The 21325-nt window shown below is 32.6% G+C and overlaps 2 protein-coding genes across 2 annotated transcripts in view; both read left to right on the top strand.

The window, feature by feature from the left end:
• LOC143242219 (uncharacterized) overlaps window positions 1-21325 on the top strand; it is a 280724-nt gene that overhangs the window by 94727 nt on the left and 164672 nt on the right. The window lies entirely within an intron of this gene.
• Window positions 19039-21325, top strand: part of LOC143243143 (glyoxylate reductase/hydroxypyruvate reductase-like) — a 48024-nt gene continuing 45737 nt past the window's right edge. Inside the window, exon 1 of the mRNA XM_076486929.1 lies at window positions 19039-20120. Within this exon, the coding sequence (XP_076343044.1) occupies window positions 19149-19964 (816 nt within the window). The 5' untranslated portion in view covers window positions 19039-19148 and the 3' untranslated portion in view covers window positions 19965-20120. The remainder of the gene's footprint in view (window positions 20121-21325) is intronic.

Here is a 21325-nt window from a genome sequence, read left to right as displayed (position 1 = left end):
TAACTATTTCTTGAACGGCGAAACTTATAAAACTGGTAAAACAAGGAAATAAAAGTGATATATTCCAGTATTTTGGTATTCATATCCACAAGAAAATCATTTCGATATTTTGGATATTACTCCCAGGGACAAGCGGTAAATACACGGACTTACAACGTTAGAAATCTGGTTTCAATACCTGTCACAGACAGAACGCAGAGAGCTATTTATGTAGTTTTATCTTAACTTTATGGAGAGACAGAAATTTGGTTAAATATATATATTTGTTTCACTAGGATAAGAAAAAAAAGAATGGCCAGGATCAAGCCTAAAAGCTTGAATAATACTCAGAAAAGCTCCAAAGAAAAGGTAAAATATCTCTATTTTTTGGTTGTCTAATATTAAAAGTACCAGCAAAATCTTTCAAAATTTGTGAAACGTTTTTCTAAAATATTTATTTTATCATTTGGTAGACCCAAGAACAAAACCGCCTCCACCTCCCACTTATAAAATTTACACCAATTGCAAAACTGCAAAACAAGCATCGAAAGTATGGAATTAAAACCCAACCTAAGTTCAGTTACTTCTCTTCGCCAGAACAACCACAAAAGATTTCTCAAGCAATTTCAATTCAAAATCGGAGAAAAGAAATCTGCAAAGAAAATATTTCATATCAATATATTTATTTCAACACATGAATTTCCACTTTCTAAAACTGAACTTCTTGTTCCTTTTCAAGCACTAAACAAAGTCAGATGTCTTAGTAAAAAACTAAACAGTTGTTTTATCTTTACGAAATCAAACTGAATCTGAGTTTCGTTTCAAACTTTTAAATAATCAACCTACATGCCGCAATAGTGGCAATAATTATATATTTTGTACAAATTCTATATAATTTCCAGTATCATATCCACCAGGATGTAACAATTCAAATAGTAGTCTCAAGCGATTTAACGGAGAACAATCGTTACAGTAACATTTCCCTTTTGGCTGTTACGTCTAGAATATTTAAAGATCCGGTGTAATAGTTTTAGAAGCAAAGCAGCATTATCATCAGTTAACAATAATTTCCAAACTTAATTATTGAAGTAGAAGAAAAAAGTAACATTTAATTTAATTGAAAACTCAATATACACACGGCATATTCATCTGACACAAGCGACTAATCATGTACAAGTCGTAAATAAACATCTTCAACTCTTTTCTTGTCAAAGCAAATAAAGACTACATGAGCCTAATATTTGAAGCCGTAGTTATAGAGAACCACGAGAAAAATCCTGGACATTAGAAAACTAACACATATCTTATACTCTGTATACCTAACCATGTTCTTACCAAACGAAAGTTAGTTAAAAAGGATCAAAATGTAGAAAGGAAACCATATTTATTACAAGCCAAACACATTGAAGACAAAGGAAAATCTTGTTCATCATCTCGTCGCGATCCAACAGCTAGGTTTCTTTAGTAAGCTTGGAAACAAATCAACATATTTTGGACTGTGTTTTAAATGATAATGAGCTATTGTCACCTCATGATAGAATATAAAATAATCTGACAATTGGAATAGACTACACACAGAGAAAATAGGACAAAATCGAATCTCACATCACAACCAATCAATTCTGCAAACTTAGTGGAATTGTTAATTTACAACCAACACCACAATTGGGTAGTGAAGGATTAAAAAAGTGAAATAATTCATATTAGTCTTATTTTATAGATGTACGTTTCAACGAATATTTGAATTAAACATCCCCTCACGTGCTGTTATTGATCATACTAGGCTAAACACGAAAGTTGGAAGTGTGAACACCTTTTGAGTTCTTACACTTTTAACATTTAGAAACATTCCCGTACCATGTCTAACAAGCATATTTCAGATTTAAAAAAAATTATGACAAGTCTCGACATATTCTTACAAAGAAATGTGTCTCTATTTCATTATTCATTAAATCCGTTCACTTTTGCTATTTTCAATTGTTCCCGGATATCATGAAGTACTAGAGTCAAATGCTGAATTTTGTTCTTGTACATTCTCTGCTATGACCAAAATTTCAATATTCTTATATCTTCTACATGCTAATGTATACAATATTTTAGATCACGTTTTGTTTCTCCATTACAGTTTCTTCCACGTAGAAAGTCATATTTATAAATTTAAATATTTTATAGTTACCGAATGTTACTTTTTGTATTACCTAAAATCTGATTTATCTTTGTTATCGATTAAAATATAGGATAAGATATTTGGTGATTTTCAACACGTTAAACAAAATAATAATTAAACCTGCAACATAAGACACAAGAAACATTCCTTTTAATGCTTCAGTAAAGAAGTACTTTAGGCTCAGTAAAGCAATAAGTTGGTAAACAACAATCTATATTTTTAATGAAGTGATTTAGTTTGGGGAGAACGTACAACGCTTTTCGAAAGAGTGTTGGTCTGTCTTCTTCAGATATGGTATTTAGCAAAGCAGTACATGGTATATATACAAGAGGTACAATAATTTAGAGTAAAAGTAGTGTTTCCATCATATGAAAAGATTATATATAAATGTCAAGGTTGGTAAAGTCTATGGTTGGTGAATGAACGAAGCGAAATATGGTTGATATTGCTAGAGACATTATCACGGTTTGGAGAAATGCCGTTTGGTTTGTTGATCTCTGTAGTTTCTAAAGAGTATATTTTCGTTTTCAGTTGCAGACAGCGTACGAGTAAAGTGTACAGTTACAAGGTATTTTGTGACAAGGCTCAAATGGCTGGCATGTTAAAAACGATATTTGGAATTCATCCTTACTCATATGATTTTTATATTCTTTTTATGATTTAGTTACAAGAAATGTGATATTTGTCTATTATATTTCACAATACATTCCTATGGGATTCTACGTACATGATATATTTTGTTCCTTCATTAGTAGTTATTTAGGGTTAAAGAATAAGACGTTTATATTATTTCAAGTTTTAATATCATTTTCCATTTATTAAAGAGGCTGGTAATTTCATAAGAAATTTCTGGTATGAAATGGTTTGTTTGTTTCTGTTTTAATTTCGCGCAAAACTACACAGGAGCTATCTGCGCTGCCATCCCTAATTTAGTAGTGTAAGACTAGAAGAGAGCATGAAATGGTATGCCGGTAGAATGGATTTGGTTGTTATAATATATTGTGTGGTTTTGAACGTTAATACAAGCCCTATTATATAACTTTGGCCTAAACCTTTAGGTAGTACTACATTTTCTAAGTAGTGCAATTCAGTTCTAAATCTTCTTTGTGAGTTCAGTGATTGTAGGATTCTCTTCCTAAAACTAAAAAATAATCGTTCTATTCATAACTTACATACATGTATTTAAATATCTGTGTGTGTATAACATGGAATAATTCGCAAAGATACTAGTTAAAATTTCTTAGAAGTCAAATTGTTAATGAAAACAGCTTTATATTATTTTCTCTTCAGGTTTAAAATCAGACAAAAACCAATCACAATGTTACTGAAAACAAATTGCCTTTGTCAGGATACCACATTTTTTCCTAGAGCAATCAGTGACACCCTCTGTGAGCTCCAAGAAAAATCAGTTCCTCCAGAGATTGTGACAAAAGGGACGCTTAACACTGCATTTTGTAATGCCGTAATAATAGTAAAACGTGTACATGCCATGAATCACGAGAATAATTATACAATCTGCAGGATACAAAACAGAATGAAATACCAACTTGAAAACAAGAAATAAAAGCATTTTTTTACCTTCATTTTATTCTTATATGCTCTTGAAACAAAACACGTTAGAAGACTCTTCACCAAACGTCTAATTTACTAATATATTTCGTGAGTGAAAATCTAACTAAATATGAAGGAATGATATGTTCAGTTGATTAATTTCAGTTTCATTCATTAAAGGGAAAACAAAATTATGGAGACAAATATAATGAGATGATTCTTCAGAAAATAATGTAACCGTTAAATTAAAATTACAATAACAAACAGTTTGAACTGATAAAGACGCCACATCGAAGACCGAGGTTCGCCATGGCCAGGTGGGTTAAGACATTCGACTCGTAATCTGTGGGTTTCGGGTTCGAATCCCTGTCACACCAAACATGCTCGCCCTTTCAGCTGTGGAAACGCTATAAAGTGAGGTTCAATCCCATTATTCGTTGATAAAAGAGTAGCCCAAAAGTTGGCGGTGGGTGGTGATGACTAGTTGCCTTCCTTCTAGTCTTACACTGCTAAATTAGGGACGGCTAGCAAAGACAGTTTTGGTGTATCTTTGCACGAACGTAAAAAAAAAGGACAAAACGATGTAGTTATTAAAGTCATAGTTTACCTCGTGTAAAATAATAATAATAATAATAATAAATTTATTAAGCAATAAATTAGACACAAAAAATCAAATATCAATATAAAACCATCAACAAAGAGTTAACTCGTCCTGTGATGGTTAAACACATAATAATGTAAAATCAAAACTTACAAAATCAATATAAAGTTCCCAGAATATTATCATCAGTATTTAAGATCCATTGTTTTAAGTATTTCTTTTGATTAACACGATTAATAGAAGATCTTATACTATAAGGAATAAAATTATGAATACGAGGTGCCAAATAAAGATATTGATGAAGTGTAACTGTTTTACGTGGTGTGGGTACATTAATTGGAAAAAAAGATTGAAGTCGTGTAAAATATGAAGTGACTTTAAAAGGCCTATTAAAAGAAACATGCAATGTAGATAAAGCTAAAAAATATAAATAAAGTTTATCATATGAAAGAGGGGAGTTAAATTTACTGAAATCAGTATCAAGCCTATGAGTAAAAATAAGAGAGAAAACACTTTTTTGCAACTTGTGAATAGGAATTAAAAAAGTCTTATATGTGCCACCCCAAATTGAAATACAATATTGTAAGAAAGATTGAAAGAGAGCATAATATACACTTAACAAAATATGATAAGGAGCACAATGACTAAGTTCAAAAATTAGCATAGAACTATATTTTAATTTATTAACTAAAGAATTAATATGAAATTGCCAATTTAATTTTCGATCTAAAATAATTCCTAAATATTTAACAGAGGAAACTTGAGTCAATTTGGGACACTTACAATTAGGGTAAGTATAACAATCACTAGAATGATAAAAAATAGAAGGAAAAGCTGGAATGACACCATAAAGGTTAAACTGAAGAAGAAAAGATTTAGATATATTTAAGGATAAGTCATTACAGAAAAGCCAATTTTTAATTTTATTAAGATCACTAGAAATAATGGCTTCATTAATTAGATTTGGCTTACTATAAACAACACCAATATCATCGGCATAGGCTTGGATATCTCCAAAAAACTGTTGGTAAAGAATATCATTTATATAAATGAGAAATAATAAAGGACCCAGAACAGAACCTTGTGGTACTCCAACATTAATTGTAAGCCAATCACTATAATTATTATGGATACAAACTGATTGCTTTCTATTGTGAAAGTAAGAAAAAAACCAATCAAAAACAATGCCTCTAAAACCATAATAAGATAATTTATTTAACAATATTTTATGATTAACAGAATCAAAAGCTTTGGCTAAGTCAAGAAAAACAGCAATTGATGAAGATCAGAATCTAAAGCTTCTGTAATACTTCCCACAAGTTTAGCAACAGCAACCTCCGTTCCAAGCCCAGGCCGAAAGCCAAATTGAGAAGGAGACAAAACTGAATGTCTATCAAGAAATGATAAAATTCTAATCTTCATAGATTTTCAAATAGTTTAGAGAAATGTATTAATAAGGAAATAGGTCTATAATTCGTAAAATCAGAAATATTACCAGATTTATAAATAGGAATGACCAATGATAACTTTAAAGCATTAGGAAACTTCCCTTGAGTAAAAGATAAATTAATTAAAAAAAGTCAAAATTGGTGCTAAAAGATTAGCATTAGCTTTCAAAATCTTAACCGAAACACCATCTACACCATTAGAAGCTGAAATTGATAAGGAGAAAATATTATTCATAGTTTCAGATACAGTAACAGGATATAGGTAACAAGAAGAAGAAGGAGCAGGAGGCATGCCCTGAGAACAAAATTTAGGATTGGAGCAAGTAGATTTAGCAACATTAACAAAAAAATAATTCAAATCAGATAAATCAGTAGTACCAAAATTACAAAATTTCTTATTTTTTTTTTTAACATCAATAATAGAGTTAACAATATTCCAATTCTGTTTAATAGTTTTAGCATTCTTAAACAGGTTATGATAATAAGTCCATTTAGTCTTACGGGTCAAGCTAACAACATAATTCCTTAAACACTTAAATCTAATCTTTAGATAAATATCATCAGGAAATTGATGTACTTTCTTTTTAACTTATCTCTTTAATCATTAACAAAACCAATTCACTGGTAATCCATGGCTTAATTTTTTCTAAACTTTCGTGACACAGAAACAGTAGTAGTACAACTTTGAATACAATCAGTTAACACTTCAGCAAAATTATCATAAGCAACATTAACATCAGAACAATTCATAACACAGGACCAATCTGAAAAATTCAAACAAGAACTCAATTCATTAAACTTAATCTTTTGAACATTTGAGACATGTTCTAGATCCGATAAAATGTCTATACATAAAACAATTGGAAAATGATCGGTCAAAAAACTCTCAACAATATAAGAATAACAATTTTAATAGTATTTCCACTAATTAAAAAATGATCAATACAAGAATTAGTAACATTGGTTATCCGTGTAGGAGAAGAAATAATAATACGAAGATTGTTCTCAGACAAAAACTTAAAATATGCATTTTTATAACAAACATCATCAAATGCCAAAACATCTATATTAAAATCACCAACAAGTATATTAATATCATATTTGTATAAATTCAATTCTAATGAAAGCTCATCAATAAATTTCAATACAGGCAATCTAGGAGATCGATAAACAACAAAGAGATTAAATTTCTTATTTTGAATCATACAAAATAAAATTAAAGCATCAGACTTAATGTACTGCACTTCTTTTATCATAGTCAGTATCTCAAATTTAACAAAACTGCCACCCACTAGCCTTATTTAGACCAGAAGATGAAGAATAAAAGGAGTAACCTGGAATCGAAAAGGAAACAAATCCATCCTCAACAAACCAAGTTTCAGAAAAAGCTATTATATGAAATTTAACAATGCTTGATTGTAAAAAACAAGAAATTGGTCAAAATTTTGAGTAAGACTTCGAATATTAACATGTATTAAATTTAAATGACCAACAGAAAAACATTTGGTAAATCAGAAAGAGAAGACAAAGTTGGTGTAACACCAACAATATCATCAAAATCATCAGCCATTGCAGTATTTATAAATTATTAAGATCAATCAAGCAACGTAAAACAATGGGCTGAGTAGTTTCTGATTTCCTAATAAGAATATTACCATTCGATACCCAAAGAAATTTATAGCCAAGATCTTTCTGTTTTCGTTTTGCTTGCATGAAAATATCACGATAATATGGGGAGAGATGTTCGTTAACATAAACTGGATAAGATTCATTACAGACCTTAATATCATTAGTATTAAGAGAGCGAAATTTAGTTTTCTTAAGTTTAAGCAGATCAAATTTAATTTGCTTACGACAAAACTTAACAACAATCTGTCTCGGACTCTTATTTTCAGTTGTTTTCTTTCCTATACGATGAACAGTGTCAATATCTGTAGGAGCACAGTCAACCCCAAAAGTAGTTGTAATCTTCTCAACAACTTCTTGCAAATTCTCATCAGGCTTCTCTGGAATACCTCCAATCAAAACATTATAGTTATAAGAATATTGTTCCGCTTCACACATCTTCCTCCGAAAACTTGCCATCTCCTTCCACAATTCTTCATTTTCATGCTTTAATGTTTTATTTTCCTGTTTACACTCCTTAACTTCAGCTCTCAAAGTTGTGATATCCTCACTCATAGTTTCTACCTTCTCTGAATAATATTGAAAGGAAGTCACTAATTCTTCGACCTTTACTTTAATTAAGTGAAAGTCATCAAGTCTTGACAAAATTTCAGTAACTTTTGTCTTAAGCCACTTCATATCTGCCTCCCCCATATTTAAATCAAGCTCACTATTCTCAACAAGATTAACTGTCTCCCCCTCTAACGAAATGGACACAGTCCTTCTTAATGGAGTTTCACTATTTAGGCTTAACTTTCTTTTTCTCATACAAAAATCACATTCATAACTTTTCCCAATTTCATTTAAATATTCCAAATCCTGTTCAGTTAAGTTCTTACATCTTAAATGATACCATTTTTGACACTCACCAGAGCAATGAAGGGCTTTATCACCAACTTTAATATAAACTTTACATTGAGCACAAAATCTACGTGGCATACTAGTCAGCCATTTGTAAGTGCTGTTTTTGTGTTTTGAATTTAATTATTTAATATAGCAGATTCCTTACTAGATATCAAAGCAAAACTAGTTTAGATGTTATTTAATTTTGTAGAAATCAGTATTTTTTATCTTGACTAAGGTGAATCTTGGCCAATTAATGATACAATCTGGAATGAAGAAGAAGAATCAGTTCCTTCCGGGATTTTCATACCCAAAAGGTATGTATTCTCAAGTTCCTACCGGGATTTTCATACCCAATAGGTATGTATTCTCAAATAAATCCTGACTTTTATCTAAGTGGTTGCCAGGACGCTCTGCTCACAATACCCAGAAAACTGTTTTGAGCTCCTGTCACACCAAACACATTCAACCTATTTAGTCGAAAGGGAAAATTAAAATATGACGGTCAATTTCATTATTCGTTGATCTAAGAGTAACCCAATAGTTGACAGTGTAAGGTGTTGACTTGGTGTCTTTCCTTTAGACTACAATTGCTGAAAATATGGTTGGTGTATACAGCCTACGCGTTGTTTCGCGCAAAATTTAAAAGAAGCCAAATCAAATAGACTAAGTATCGAAAAAAAATTAAAATTGTAAAAATATTTTAAAATAGTTTCTCAGTAAATATGTAACAGTTCATGTATATTATATATTATTGTTCTTAGTTGTTTTTATCTCACCATAATGAACTTATGTTTTGATAAGAATGGGTACTATTGATGATTATAATCTGTTATCAAGCAGAAAAACTGTTAACTTAAAAATTCAATGAAAAGTATGTAATCCAATGATATAATTAGGTTTCATAGTTACTTACATAACCTATGTATTTCTTCAATACATTGCACCTTTGCTGCTTGGCTACAACTAGTTAAACGCTACCTGTCATAACATCTTTGCCGTCAACATCTTGTAGAGTCGTTTTCACTTATAATTTGTTTTGGGACCTTAATTCTTGTATTTTTGATTCAAGCAGACAAATTTGGTAACATATGTTTTATGTGACCATGAAATAACCATAATTCGTTATCTATTCCACCGTATAAATATTTAAGTACGTTTAATAATCATCTGACAAACCTCAACTACTGTTTTTCTCTATACACAATTGCAACCATTTTTCATTATAAGTAATTTTAGTGTGGGTATTATAGTAACTTGTGAATGAGAGTAGAGAAGAATATGTTAACTCCATTACATCTGCAATATCCACTATTATCGAGCACCTCTGTATAATAGCAGGACTCCACAGTTTCACTGATACACGACAGATCTAGTAGTTATTGAAATACTGTTCATACTGTTATACTGTCTGAACAATAATTGTTTTAGTGTGGATCGTGATATTTACCAATTTTATCTCAGTTGTTAACCATTAACATTAAGGAACTGATTTATCAATATAACACAATTCATTCAAATAAATATTGATCTTCTCTCATACAAGTCACTTTTGTGTAAATATAGTATGACAAATTAATTATTTGTAAGTATTGCTTCTATTCCAGTGACTTTGCCCCGCAGAAGAAATCATTGAAGGAGAGGATTGAGGACAGGTTTAAAAGAGTTTTTTGTTGTAAGCATCAAACCAAGCAGGAAAGAGTCTGGTGTCACGACTCGTAAGTTCTAGGTTTTTATGAATTAACTAGGATACCGTATTTTCATACTACATATACTCAACGTAATGTATAGCTTTACGAAAAAAGTCTGACTGAACTTATCGCTTCTTACGGCCCTCTCAGAAACCTACATTTCTTACTACACATATCCATGTAATCGTTTTTCACAGTGTACAGTTTAGCCGAAGGATAAACACTAAAGCTTTTGTGATAAGTGGCTTTGTGGACAACGTTGTGTGCCTTTTGCCTATTTTTACTCATACGAGTGAAAGCTATACTGACCATTTAACTCTATTTTACCTGAGACTAAATATCTAGAGGGTGAATAACTTGAACATCCAATTGACATTTAGTAGGCGTTTTCTTTTTGTTTTTGTATGAAACTCTCGTACATTTCATCACGAATATTCTCTGGTTGAAAACTAAGAGTTCTTAATTTCTCAAATCTCCTGGAAAGTCTCTCAGTAGCTTGATTCCGATATTTTCAATTGATGGGTATTTTATGCTCACAAGGGCTAAATGGCAAGTCAGAATCACTTAACATTCCTAATTCTAAACAACTGATGAACTACTCATTACCATAAGAAACTTTAGCCGTCTGTTAGACCCGAAGAATGGGAATGACTGCCATTACTATAACCCGAGTACAACCGAACTTACGGGCTGTATTCAGCTGCATTGTGGCTCGAATATTAGACACTGAGAAACGCAACACTGCATACTGAATATCAGTTATTGCTGGCCCGTCCAAGTAGAATATAATAAGTATAAATTTATGTTATCTTTTAATCTCTGAAAGGATCTGTTTGAAGGAAGAGTGATGTGAAAAATGTAACAGATTTTAACATGTCCCTAGGGTAATCGACGATTTCTAATTTAAAATACGTTTATATTAAACACTAACTTGTATTGACTTTGTATATCATACAGCTTCGTTGGACTTCTTTGAACAACCATGTCGTAGTTTCTTTTCTGTTTATTTCTTACTCTCATCCGCGTGGCATGACAGTAATTGGATGTCTCACCTTTTTAATTTATGCATGTATAAAAGGGAAACAACAATCTGTGCTTTAACAACATTTTTCTCTCCAAAACACACTCTAGTAGCAATGATAATGAAGAAATCGAGTTGGATAGCTCACCAGTTGTGAATTACCCAACTGGTCGTGTCATTAAATTTGAAGAGGATGAAAAACGTGTTATAGAGATAGTGAAGCCTAGAAATAAACCTTTCGGATTTTGTATTGCTAAGAAGAAGTTAAAGAACAGTAATGGTAAGCAGTCTCTTGTTTGTATCAGAATAGCGTTTCTTTTATTATTATTATTGCAGTAAAAGATGACCTGGAGAGATCACCCATTTTAATCATTTACACCACTTTATGGTAGTGTGTTGTCTGTCTATAACTTAGTTACTAGACACTGAAATGTTGTCATTTAAGAAACGCTTTAACATTGCAATTTGTACTGCCGTGACGTTAGTGAATCGTGCACATGCTACGAATTATGAGAATAATAATACAATCTGTAGGATACAACACATCATGTAGTCATAGTTTATATTTCGTTAAGGATAAGGCTGCTCTGAGTTGACCTAAGGTTTGGTTTTGGAGTCTGTTGCTGTCCTATGTGCTCTGCTATACGATTGCTTTCGCTTCATTGGAAAACACTTCAATAGTTTTGAGCCCGACTTGGCCCGATGGTTAACACATTGAAATCGTAATCCGAGGGTTGCGAGTTCGAATCCCTGTCACACGAAACATACTCGTCCTTTCAGCCGTGGGTCTGTTATAACTGACGGTCAATCCCACTATTCGCTGGTAAAAGAGTAGCTCAAGAGTTGGCTATGGGCGGTGACGACTAGCTGCCTTCCTTGTTGTATTACATTTTAAATTAGGAACGCCTGGCATAGATAGCTCTCGTGAAGCTTTGTGCGAATTTCAAACACAAACAAACTTTATTGGTTTTACACTTTGCGCTTAATATGGTTTTAAAATAAAGTTTTAAAACAGTTAGGGTGAGCATAGGGCAGATAGACCTTTGTTAAGATTAAACGCGCACACACACAGATTCACTCCGAATTGTCGTAACAGATTGATTATTGTATGGCTTAGGATATTCTTCACTCAAAGCCACCTATGGAATAACTGCACATAGCAGTTCCAGGTTTTAAACTTATTAATAAGATAGAAGTTAATTACTCAATAAAACCGTTGTCCTTTTCAGCCTACTCCAGAGCAACATCCTGCCCATTTAACAGTTTCAATAGGTAAAAACAATTGTTCGATATGACTTAATATGTTGTCTTTCCTCCTGAAGTTAACAGCCAAGAACAAGTCCATAATTTGAGGGATAAGTAATGTAATAAATATACGAATTGAGCACAGTCAATGAGGACCAATTTGCTCAGAGCACGTTGTATTACCAACAGTTTTATAACAGAGTCTAGAAAAATTGCGTTATCATGCCTACATAGTTGTGAGTCGCTATTCCATGTGTCTTTCATTGATTTGTTGTTACTTTAAGGAATGTTTTTGTTGTGAAAAGAGAAGAGGAAGGATTTTAACTGGTTAACGCGATCTAAATATTCAAACATTTTCTTTTCTTATTCGGACAATATGTTTTCAAGCTATTTTGTATTCGTGTCTTACCTCATTAACATTGTTAAACAAAGCAAGTTAGCAATTCATAGACGAATTTTAGTAAAGAAGATTGACGCACTAAATAGCAAAATTACTACAAAGTGTACATATATGTATATATTTATTGTTTTAATAGTTTCAGGAGTTTTCGTTACTCGTATAAAAATTTCGAAACATTTATTTCACTCATTGGAATTCTTGATCCTGGTGACGAAATTCTAGAAATAGATAGCGTTAGTGTCAGCCGAAAACACATCAAAGAAATCAGAAATATGATAATAAATACCGACAAAATACGCTTCACAACCCGGTCATTTTGAATTTGGAAGGAGAAATAAATACACGCAAAAAAAGATAAAATGGATTTCTCATTGTAAATAGTAATTTGTGTATTTATATATGTTATGTTTGTTGTTTAAAATTGTAAAATAATAAATTAAGAACAGTTTAAATTGTATTGTTTATTTTATTAAATGTATTGCAAAATGTTGTATTAGATTTTATTGTTCAAATGATGAAATAACACCAACAGAATTCAAGACAGATAATACAAAATTGTCTGCTGGATTTTATTGTTCAAATGATGAAACAACAGAAACAGAATTCAAGACAGACTTGCTACAGAGGAATCAATCCAGAAAGAGATATAATTTTATGAACAAAGCTTCACTGAATATAATCAATATATAATTAATACAATCAGTTTAAATCAGTAATTTACCAGTTAATTAACTTTCCTTACCATTCAATTAAATTATCCTGAAAAGGATGATACTGTAGAATAATTGAAACGAACTCTTAAATATTAAATTAACTCAATAATGATTTTCGGTTACATGATTACAATAAAAATCTGGACATATTTCTTTTAACAATTTATTAATTTTCTCACAACGTAGATTGTGCAGTATGACCTACACACAATGACACTCTATTCACATAGTATTTTCGAAAACATTAGTCTATCTCGGTTGTGTCATCTTCTAAACCAAATTAGAATAATTTAAAAATAATTAAAGCCAGTCGTTATCATTCATGCACTTTTCAAGCTTTTTATCTAAACTCTCATGTACTGCTTTTTCAACGTCTGAAGATAACCCATTCCAAAAGCCAACCAAACTCTTAAATAATTAAAACTGCCTTAGCTGAAGATGATTCCTACCAGTCCATAAGTTATACCTGTGTCCCTAGTTCTACTATTTTCGTTGGCAAATATGGAAAAAAACAAACGATTATGCATCAGCATCTCCACGTATGATAAAACAATATTTTCTTTTTTTTAGTGTGCTTTAAAAAAGTCTGTACTCTTAATTTTTTAATTTACAGTCAATCTTTTATCATATTTTCATTTCTTGTTTCAACAACTTTTTGATCTCATGAATCTCGTGTCATACCAGTCAATTCAAATTTCTTAAATTTATGATGATTTTAATAAATCTTATATCTTAAACTGTTTGTGAGTCAACCTGTTTATTGTTTCCTTGTAGCTACCCCTTTCATTCTATGAGGAATATGTTTATCTTGAATATTAAAGAATTTACCTTTAAAGAGTTTATACATGTGATCAGTGTCGCTACATAACTCAGTTGACCAATTCAGAACAGATTATTCTTGTTGCATCCTTTTAATTTTTATTTTAAATTATGACCCATATATCGTTCTTATTTATCTCTATTTGCAACAGAACATTTCACCTGATAGAGCACTTATCATACGCATCCATACGTTCTCCAATTTCCATAATCATTTCTGTATTTGAAGTTAACAATAAATTTAACATACCATTGTTTTAATAGGTTCCTTGACTAGTTCCTTATGAAACTCAACAGTTTTTAAAAGCATTTCTCCCTCATGGTTTGACTTTAATATTACCCAATACATATGTTCCATCATGGTTTGACTTTAATATTACCCAATATATATGTTACATCATGATTTGACTTTAATATTACCCAATACATATGTTCCATCATGGTTTGACTTTAATATTACCCAATATATATGTTACATCATGATTTGACTTTAATATTACCCAATACATATGTTCCATCATGGTTTGACTTTAATATTACCCAATACATATGTTCCATCATGGTTTGACTTTAATATTACCCAATATATATGTTACATCATGATTTGACTTTAATATTACCCAATACATATGTTCCATCATGGTTTGACTTTAATATTACCCAATACATATATTCCATCATGGTTTGACTTTAATATTACCCAATACATATGTTCCATCATGGTTTGACTTTAATATTACCCAATACATATGTTCCATCATGGTTTGACTTTAATATTACCCAATATATATGTTCCATCATGGTTTGACTTTAATATTACCCAATATATATGTTCCCTCATGGTTTGACTTTAATATTACCTAATACATATGTCCCCTCATGGTTTCATTAAGAGCTGAAATCTTAATCTGATTGTAAAGATTCTTACTTATTTCATCAGTACTATTGTGGTTTTTAAGAAATTCCCACTAAAAGGCCTTTCTTTTATATCCACTAATAACAACCAAAATCAATTTTATCTTTACACTAATATCCTTAATTTTACCATATATTACCATTAGGCATATCTTTTAAAAAATGCACTTTATTGATGAATGAAAAGCGTCGTATGCAACAGACATGTCGAAATTGAAGTGGTTTGAATATTCAGTGATGACAAGAAACCCACTTGTTGAGAAATTTATATGCAAAACGGCTCGTTTGGGCTGAGAAAACACTTTACATAGAAGAGCGAACAACGTTTCGACCTTCTTCGGTCATCGTCAGGTTCACAAAGAAAACCCTTAGCAATCCCTTAGCACAGGAGGTGGGAGAAGTAGTGGTTTGCTATCTTCTCTCTGATAAGTAGCTCAAAATTAAAGATTGTGGCAGGTAGTTTCAGTAGCTTTTGCCATAAATACAAAATACTGTTTATGATTGTTTATCTTTGAGTAAAGGTTTGGTTTACACTTAAAGTAAGTGACTTATAAGCTGCTACTTTCTACAAAATCCATAAAGACATTTTGTAAACATAAACAATTACCACTTCCTCACCTACATTTTCTACAATGTGTAGTCGTATTTGTTTTCTTCTGATAAGTTCAGCTGCTGATGTCCAGTGCATGTCCAGTCATATCTAACAATGATGTCAGTGATGGTGTAAAGTTCAAAATACAGAAATGTACATAAGTATCTGTACTAGCCTGGCTCAGTTTTTTTTTCCAATCACACAATAGATACATTTCACAACAGTTAAATATAGCTAAAGATCAAATTGTAGAGTCTTGAGTATCAATTTCAATTAGAGAATGTTTTAGTAAAACTCTACTTAAAGATTGGTTTAATGTTATACTTTATTTTTGCTTACTTCATGAATGAACCAGAATACATGTTACTAATAACTATAACACAGGTTTGACATGGAGGTGTAATTGTAATGAATTTCCACAGCCAAGAAAATTGTATTTGTAACACATGATGGGGTTGCTAATAACATTGTGCTAACAAGTATCAAAAGTCCAATGCTCACTGAAATTTTGAAACACTGTTCAGCATAAAATGCTTTAGTATTTGTTTAAGTTGCATAATTGATTATATTGCATAGTATAACTGAAATATTCTGCTTTCATACAATATTTGCATAACTTAAGTATCATTCTTCATCATTGTACGTGTTACCGTTGTAACTATGGCTTCTTTAGGGTATTTGTTATGACACCGCTAAATGAACAGTTAACAACTTTGGTTTCATTAGGGTATTTGATATGAAGCCACTACATTAACAGTTAACAACTTTGATTTCATTAGGGTATTTGACATGAAGCCACTACATTAACTGTTAACAACTTTGATTTCAGTAAGGTATTTGTTGCGACATCTCTAAGTGAGATTAACAGTGGCTACCGTATTATGTTGGTTGGCGGTTTATGTAAATTTCTGTTTGTTAAACGGTGTGTTACCTGTGGATTATCGATTAATGTATATGTTTGAGAGACTGTCAGAAAACCAACTTCAGTCATTAACTCTTTCACTGCAAAGTCCGACTGCAGTCGATCCTACGACTTTGTGACCTTTGCGACTATTGTCAAATTTTTATATTGTCTTTTTTATTCATTTTATTCATGGACTGTGTAACTAAAATATCACTCATACTTATTGTATTCTTTGAAATATAAACCTTGATCAAACATTTTTTACCGTTCTAATATCGAATAAAAGAAACTATTTAGAAGCACCATACTTTTGTTAGAAAGAGCACAGGCTTTCTTGTGGTAAGTCTTAGAGCTCACACCGCTAAAAACCGGTGGTGGGCACGGCACAGATAGCCCATTCTGTAGCTTTGTGCTTAAAAAAGAAACATAAAAATAAATTTTATCTTAGTCTTTATCAGTACAAATTGTAGATAAACAGATATTTTATATGTAAACCCTAATACAATTTATACATTTTGGAGAAGACGAGAAAATTTCACCGTATGCTTTGTTCTAATAAAGCGATATTTCTGACATATAAAATTCATCATAATTTATATGTTTTTGATGCGTTTGTTTGTAGGTAAGTAGAAAGCTTTGCAATAGACTATTTGTGCTGTGCGCACAACGGTTAACAAAATTCGGTTTTTTAGTTCACAGACGTATTGTTGAACAATTAAGGGTCCTGGCCTGGCTCGGTGGTTAAGGCGCTCGACCCATAATCTGAGGATCGTGGGTTCGAATCTCCGTCACACCAAATATGCTCGCCCTTTCAGCATCGGGGGCGAAATAATGTGACGGTCAATCTCACTATTCGTTGGTAAAAGAGTAGCTCAAGAGTTGGCGGTGGGTGGTGATGACTAGCTGCCTTCCCTTTAGTCTTGCACTGCTAAATTAGGGACGGCTAGCGCAGATAGCCCTCGTGTAGCTTTGCGCGAAATTAAACAAAAATGAAGGAAAAACTATCAGGTCATCCCATAAGTAATTTTCAAAATGTAATACAGAAATTGTATTATCATTTTGTCTTTGCAAAAGGCTTTAATGACTGAAATATGTAGTAAGACGTGTATAAAAATGTTCACACAAATTAAAGAAACTAACCCAACTCCACTTTTAGATCATTTATCAAATAAACCATTATGAAGATGGATGTGTCTGAGAAGCACATTAAGCATATAATGCTTTATGAATTTAAAAAAGACAACCGTGCAGCCGAAACTACACGAAATATTCAAGTTGTTTACGATGCGAAGCCTCTCAATGAAAGAAGATGTCGAAGGTGTTTTCAGAAGTTCAGATCAGGTGACTGCAATTTATGTGATGCGCCACGATCAGGTCATCCTATATAGTTTAACGATGACTTGTTGCTGGCTGCACTTGATGGAGACTGTGCTGTAACTGTTAAAGAACTGGCACAGAAGCTAATTTCAAACCATTCAACATTTCACCGTCATCTACAGCAGCTAGAAAACGTTTCAAAACTTGGCAAAAGGGTCACACATGATTTGAAAGAAGCCAACCTTAGAGCAAGAGTGGACATTTGCACTTCTCTCGTAAATGTAATGTAACACCTTTTTTGGACAGGTTAATGACTGGAGATAGAAAATTGATATTTTATAAAAATTGTTAAGTGCCGCAGACAATGGCTACGTGCAGGTCGACTGGCTAAAGCACAGCCCAAAATGGACCACCACCCTAGGAAAGTCTTGTTAATCTTTCGGTTGGATATTGTTTATGTGATTCACTTTGAATTGCTGCTATTAATGTAACGATTACATAAGACTTCTATTGTCAACAGTTAGAGCGCTCAAAGTTTGCACTGAAAGAAAGAGGCCTGCTTTGATCAGTTGTAAAGATGTTGTGTAACACCAGGATAATGCACGGCCTCATACAGCAAGGATCACATCTGTAAAGATTAAAGAGCTAGAGTGGAAAGATTTCCACAACTTCCTGATTCTCCAGACCTTTCCCCATCTGATTATCATCTATTCCGAAGTTTGCAGAACTATCTTGATGGAAAAGAGCTTGGAACACATGAAATTGTCAAAACTACCTTCTCTGCATTCTTTTCCTCCAAACCCTAATAATTCTATAGAAGTGGCATTCAGAAGCTTGTGAATCGTTGGCAGGAAGTAATTAATAATAAAGGAACATTACGTTTTCAATAAGAAAATATATATTTCAATTCTTCAACAGTTACCATTAGAATGTGAAACACTTATATGAAGAAAAATAAAAATGCAGCGACCTATTGGCTAAATAACATATTCTTAAGTTTTATGTTACTATTATCAACAAAAGGAAAATTATGGCTCTATAAATTCAACACTTTTGGGTTAACTCAAATAATCACAAACAAACCTTTTGCACGTGTTTATCCAGAGATGGCGCTTACCGACAACATAGGTTATATAATGAATCTTGAGCAATGCGAGTGACTGAGTTTCACTGAGCATTACACGGATAGTGTAGCACTGCTAACGATAAAACGTAGTCACCATGACAAAATACAAAGTTTTGTTACTAGGCCTGACATATCGCAGGAAGTGAACGACATGTTGAGGAAGGTATGTGATGTTGAATTTTATAAAGAACCCAAAACAATACCACGTGAGGCGCTTATTAAGGGTATTCAGGGAAAGGATATTATTTACTGTTCAACAACAGATATAATCGACAGTGAAGTACTTGATGCAGCTGGACAGCAACTTAAAGTAATCGCGACCAATTCTGTCGGGTACGACCATATTGATATTAATGAATGCAGGAAACGCGACATCCTAGTAAGTAATACACCAGGGATACCAACTGATAGCGTTGCCGAATTAACAGTTGCTCTTATGCTGATAACTGGGAGACGACTGTTTGAAGCTTCAAACGCTATAAAAAATGGAGAGTGGGTACATATGTGGGAGCCTTATTGGATGTGTGGTGTAGGACTTAAAAATGCCACTGTGGGCATGGGAAAAATCGGTCAGGCTGTTGCCGAAAGAATTTTATCATTTAAGGTCAATAAAGTTGTCTACCATGATATACACAAACCTGTTGATGCTGTAGAAAGTATGGGAGCCCGCTATGTAGAATTTGAAGATCTTCTGAGGGACTTCGTTCTGTGTACGTGCAATCTGACAGACAAAACAACAGAACTGTTTACTGCTAAGCAGTTTAACCTGATGAAATCTACTGCTATATTTATCAACACGAGCAGAGGAAAAGTCGTCCAACATGATGATTTATACGATGCCTTAAAACATGGAAAGATCCGTGCTGCTGGTTTGGATGTCATGGTTCCTGAACCGATACCAAAAGATCACAGACTCACCACTCTTGGTCCTTCTACCCCACATAGGAACTGCAGAAGTAACAGTTAGACAAAATATGGCTAAACTCGCGGCAAGAAACGTCTTGTCGTATTGCGATGGGAAAGGTTTGATAACACCGATCCCAGAGTTAAAAGATGTTCAACACAAGGTGGATAAAAAAAACTAGACTCACTCCAAATAGTTACGTCAAGTTTGGATAAGAATGTAAGACGGTTTCTGTATTATTATTTTAATAGCAAAAATACTGCCTCTCTAAATAAGAGTTGAATGTAATTATGTTGTTTGTTTTGTAAGTAGTTCGCTATTAACTAGTAACTAGCTCCCTTTCCTCTACTCTTACACTGCTAAATTAGGGACGTCCAATGTAAATAGCTCTCGAGTAGCTTCACGCGAAATTCCAAAAACATTCAAGCATCATGGACTTAATGACCAAGCACAATAAGCGTGGAAGTCTCCAAATCACAAGAACGGTTTAGGCCCACCTTGATAGACACTGTGTAACAGGTCGAGCACAAAATTATGTCTGTAGTTACTTTCAAATTGTTCCTGTCTACTCACTCTTTTCTTGGATATCTTCATGCTTTGACCTTCTCTGCCGAATCACAGGTGAAATCGTTCTATTTAAACTGAAAGATAAGCATTAAAAAGATGATAGCGGAAAAATAAAAAGTTGTCAGTTGTTTAATTAATGATTCTGAGAATGTGGCTTTATCGATATGTACTGAATTTACTCTGAACGGTTTGATCTTAGTACTAACTAGTATGGAAACTTGAGAACGTTATATTTCACTTCGAATTTTATCAATTAGCAAGTGAAAACTTGTTTCGAAATTCTATCAAAAAGATACGTCCAAAACCACCCTCTGTAGGAGTTACTGGATTGAAGTGACTTTTGCGATTCAACAAATTATAAAGACACCCCTTGGCTCCTGGGAGACGTGTTAATAACAGAAGAATATATCGAACTTCACTTTCTGCATGTTAACACGTTGGCTTGCAAGCTTATTTTACCGACACTTTTTAGGGTCCCATTAGTCATTTTACAATTACTTTTTTAGAAAGAGTGTATGTGTAGCCGTTGCGTCCAAGCCAATAAGTGGTCTTCTAAAAAGAAAACAGAGAACGACTCACCGGTGGTTCGAGTGAGAGTCAATGTGTTAATAATATCTTGGAATACTATCTATAAAAATATAGATTATGGGATTTCGTCAAAAGGCACTGATATATAACTGAAACTCAATTATTTATAAATTCTCCTTTGGTTATTAATCTTTGCTTGTAGTTCAGTCCTGAATTTGTTGATGTATGTTGTATATAAACCAGGCTATTTTTGCTTTCAGATGGTTAGTTAAAGTCAAACTGTTTTGTCTGTCTCTAGCCAAATAACATATAGGATGTAATCACACACA

Source organism: Tachypleus tridentatus, unplaced genomic scaffold (assembly GCF_004210375.1).
Source record: "Tachypleus tridentatus isolate NWPU-2018 unplaced genomic scaffold, ASM421037v1 Hic_cluster_2, whole genome shotgun sequence".
Classification (NCBI taxonomy): domain Eukaryota; kingdom Metazoa; phylum Arthropoda; class Merostomata; order Xiphosura; family Limulidae; genus Tachypleus; species Tachypleus tridentatus.
This window is presented reverse-complemented; position numbering and strand designations above follow the sequence as displayed.